The 4659-nt window shown below is 46.6% G+C and overlaps 1 protein-coding gene across 1 annotated transcript in view; it reads right to left on the reverse strand.

The window, feature by feature from the left end:
* ZNF236 (zinc finger protein 236) overlaps nt 1-4659 on the reverse strand; it is a 93513-nt gene that overhangs the window by 67013 nt on the left and 21841 nt on the right. Inside the window, exon 5 of the mRNA XM_007449674.1 lies at nt 1828-2006. Within this exon, the coding sequence (XP_007449736.1) occupies nt 1828-2006 (179 nt within the window). The remainder of the gene's footprint in view (nt 1-1827; nt 2007-4659) is intronic.

Raw genomic sequence — 4659 nt, forward strand, 5'->3', positions numbered from 1 at the left:
CCCCGCCCACCAGGCCCGGAACCACCCCCAGACCTGCAGGGCCGCCTCCCCCTGCTCCCCACCTGGGTCCCACTTCAAACGGCCATTCTAAGAAAGGCCTACATCAGACAGGTGCCTCAGCAACTGTGCATCCCTGGAGCGTCACCCCAGGTGAATCCAATCCTACTTCCTTCTCAACACGCCCACTGCCTGAAGCCTGCACCGGCTAATCCGATTGCTTGGCCTCTGTCTGTCCCCCCCTGCTAAACGGCAGCTCCGCGAGAGGGAGGCAGCCTGCCCGGCCCCCGGAAGGCCCAGGGGCCGGTGCGCTCTAGTGCGCGGTGACCACGTACGCACCTTCAGTTGCCTCTCCAAGACCTTCGGGGACGATCAAAAGAGCCTGTGCTAGAACGTCATCACAATAAAAATCTAGTGTTTGATAGGACACATGCGTTACGTTTTGGGAGTTTAAAAATCGCCGAAATAACAAAGCATCAGGTGGGAACCACATTAGTCAACAACCAGCAATAGGAAGGGAGTGGGAAAGACAGGAGAACTTTGATCATATGGAGATGTTCAGTCCACACTTCCAAAACACGATGCCGAAGAGAATACATAAATACTACAAAGCATTCAGGCACTTTACAAACTTTATTAACTGGTGTGGGACCTTTTTTTTTTTTTTTTTTTTTTTTTTTTCCTTGCGTTATGCGGGCCTCTCACTGTTGTGGCCTCTCCCATTTGCGGAGCACAGGCTCCAGACGCGCAGGCTCAGTGGCCATGGCTCACGGGCCCAGCCGCTCCGCGGCATGTGGGATCTTCCCGAAACGGGGCACGAACCCGCGTCTCCTGCATCGGCAGGCGGACTCTCAAGCACTGCGCCACCAGGGAAGCCCGGTGTGGGACCTTTTGCTGTGGTAGTGCTGGTTATTAAACAGTACAGATAGCTCCTAAATACTGGAGCTTGGAAGGGTGGCAAGTTAAACTGATGATACTGTCATTAAAAAGTTAATCAATACGGGCTTTTATAGTTTGTTGTAGAGATCAGCTCAACGAGTGTGACCACTGATCACCACCATTGGCTAACTTAGCACAAAGGGCCAGGAACAACTCTGCATTTCATATCATTAAGAGAAGGAAATAGCAGTAAAAAATATATAATCAGGAATAGGTCAAATACAAAGCTTCGAAGCCATGTTAAGTTTTACTAGGAATAAATGTATATATGTATGTAAATATAGGTGTGGTTGCTAATATTATGAGCACTAAAGCCAGACTATTAGGGTTTAAATCCCTAACCCTTGACTTATGGCTGTAAAACCTTGGGAAAGTTACTTGGTCTCTCTAGCCTACCTTTTCTCATCTGCAAAATGGGGACATAAAAGTATCAGGCCTGAAGGGTTGTTTGTAATGATTAAATGAAGTTTTACTTTTATATTTATATACACACTAAGCACAGTAACTATTTAAACATGTAAGTTCTAAATAGGTAGTATAAATAAACCAATTCAGTAAAAAGGGTGCCAATGTGGCCTTTGTGAATCCACTCTACACACCGTTACCCGCCCATAAGAATGTATCGCCAGTAACGCTCTGCTCCACACCTGTTAACATCGTAATACAGCTAAACACGTCTACCCGTACAGTCTGACATTTAAAGTTTCGACCTTTCCTGTCCTACTGTAGACACGGCACATAACACATGCTATGAAAGACATCCCGACACCACATGAGATGAGTTGCCCTGTTCTTGCTTCTAAAGCAGCCAAGATGTGTAAACAGTCATAGCAAAGCATGCCCATTTGTAAGGTACCGTATAATTTTTTTAGCCCAAGAAAAGGCTCACACCTAATTTTATAATGCGTCTTCATGTGCTCCCTCAGCTGTGATGACGTCTCGAACTCCTTCCTGCAGGCCTTGCAGGCGTGAGTCCGGTTCGCAGCCAGCTCCTGGCGGTGCTCCTCCATGTGGATGGCCAGCTGGCTCTGCAGGGTGAACTCATCCCCACACTCAGAGCAGATGAGGTTCTGCAAAGGCAAAGACCGCCCGTGAGCAGAGCAAACACTTCAGAGCCATCACCTCTTGAAAGAACTCATACTGTAAATGGCTGATACACAAAGGATGCTTTCCTCTGGAACAAACACTATTTCACCTCTCAACAAATATATAATCATGTCCAAATATGAACATATAAACATGATTTCTTTCCTGATAGAAACATAGGGAAAAGGATGAGAGAACGATACAATTTCTAAGCAAAGCGAATTGTTTCAAATTGGCTGCTGGGTAAACGGCATTTTGTCCATCTATGCTGTGAAAACTTTAAAGAGAAGCAGAATGACTTCAATACCACAAAAGGGTCAGGAAAGAATTTAAATTAAGATGACAGTTTAATAGACTACCTTAAAACAAAATGACAGCTGGTAAATTTTTAAATGGAAACACCTATCATTCTTTCAATCTGGTTTATGGGTAGTCGATTACGAGAAGTCCACGACTCTGTCCAGAAGTGCCTGGCTGAGCACCCGAACAGAGCTATGGGATAAGTATAAAATACACACAGGATTTCAAAGACTTACTGAAAAAAAAAAAAAAAAGGAAGAATGTAAAATAGCTCAACTTTTAACATCTGAATTAGAATATTTTGGATATATTTTCATAAATATATTAAAATAAAATATATTTCATCTGTTTTAACTTTTGGAAATATAGCCACTATAAATTTTAAATGACTCAAATTTCAATTAGGATAGCACTGGTCCAGATGTTCTGGAGTTGGGCCTTGGTTCACGTGAAGGCTGCCGGTCACCAGCGGTGTGTATCTGGGGGTGTTGACCACTCAAAGTCTGTGAAACAGTGGTGACAGCAATGCCTGCCCTCAGAGGGTTGTTATAAAGTTAAGTACAATGGTGCATGTAAGATGCTGAACGGTGCCTGGCACAGAGGAAGTACTCAGTAATGAACTGCTGACTCAGTACACAGTTCAACGAGTTTACTCATGTGACCGTCTATAATACCATTATTTATTTAAATGATCCAAACATGGAAAAGAACGAGTGTAACCTGTCAATGAGAATAAACTATTATTTCCAAACAACGAAATATAGAGCTATTTCTTCCCATCAGAATTTCTTCTAATTACTCCACCTGACAGTCTCGTAAATGCATAGAAACAGCATTAACGTGAGGTTGTTCGTTGATACTCTACTCAGAGCATCCTTTGCAGAAAAGACAAGGATGAATGGAATACTTTGAGCAATCCAATAATGACGTCAACTTAAGTAACTTTAAATTAGTGTTACTATATAATAATTTAAGGAAATAATGAACTATCTTGTTAGTATCTTGCTGATAATAAAGAAATTTCTTTCTTGGGAACTGTCAAAAATTTAAAAACCACCTAACAAAATTTGCTGCCTATCTTGAGTGTGGCACTGGGGGCATCCACACCCTGAATCTGTACAGCAAAGTATTCTCCTTTCACTAATGACTTACAATCACGAGATAAACCCTGACTTGTTACCCTCCCACCCGCACCGTGATTCTTTCATTGCGTTGGCTCAGACCCATCCTCTTTTCAGGTACTTTTTCACCAAATGAGCAGAGTAGTATATTTCAGGAGACATCTACATGGATATTACTCAGAAACTGATCAGAATTTTCTGAGTGGAAACTCTGGTTTATGTACAATTTGCTCATACGGCGAAAGCAGGATCAAGTACATGCTGGGCCACAACCGAAACAGGCCTCGTGATGGAAGGTTTTGTGCTGCCGCTGTGTTACACCCAGCCAGACCCAGGAGCCAGGATGGGCCTCCCTTCCTGCCCAGGACCTGGCACCTCGAGCAAGTCTTAGTGGGGAGTGTGAGGCCTGTGGGCAGCTGGCGGACATTCACTTTACTGCATTCCCCGCAGTCGGAGCTCCCGGCAGGCCCTCTAGGCAGAGGCAGTGGCTAGTGCCTGCCCCAGAAGCAGGTGGTCCTGGGGGAATTCCAACGATCGCTAAGTGGCCAGCAGATCATCCAGGGAAACATGGCATTCTTATCAGCCCCCATCTGGCTGAAGATATAATAATTTTTTAAAGTCAAACAGAGTATAAAATACGATAAATACTAACGGCCTTTAGGCTACTCACCCCATAACACTTGCCCTTCCCGCCTCCCCTCCCCCAGGGGCCACCCACGACCTTCCTCTGCACCCCCATTCCCTCTCTCAGAGCCCCCAGGCTCCAATGCCCAAGTGCTGTCCTTGCTCCTGCCCGGGCTTTCTCAGCAGCCATTCTTCCTTTCCTCCAGGAGTCTGCCTCAAAATGGCGCTCAGTGCAGGAGAGAAACCTTAGCCCACCCCATAGGGCACCGCCCTCCTCTGAGCCCCGGCAGCCCTGGTTTCCATCACCGTCCACTGGGCTCATCTCTTGGCCGGTGTCACCCTGTTCAGAGGCAGGACCAGCTGGGGAGTGGAGGGCCACCTCACAGGGCCCCTCTGCCCTGTGAGGGGGGCGGGAAGCACCGTGCAGACCGGTCCATCCCACATCACCTGGCTGAGTCTCGGCGCTGCCAGTGGAGACACTACACAGACGGGGAATCAGAACACGCCCTGCTTCTGCCCGGTGGAGGATGGAAGGCCGGCTTCTAGCCGGGCTCTCTAACACCATCGGTGGGGCGGGGGGGGGGGGGGGGGG

This window comes from Lipotes vexillifer, unplaced genomic scaffold (genome assembly GCF_000442215.2).
Source record: "Lipotes vexillifer unplaced genomic scaffold, Lipotes_vexillifer_v1.1 scaffold196, whole genome shotgun sequence".
Classification (NCBI taxonomy): domain Eukaryota; kingdom Metazoa; phylum Chordata; class Mammalia; order Artiodactyla; family Lipotidae; genus Lipotes; species Lipotes vexillifer.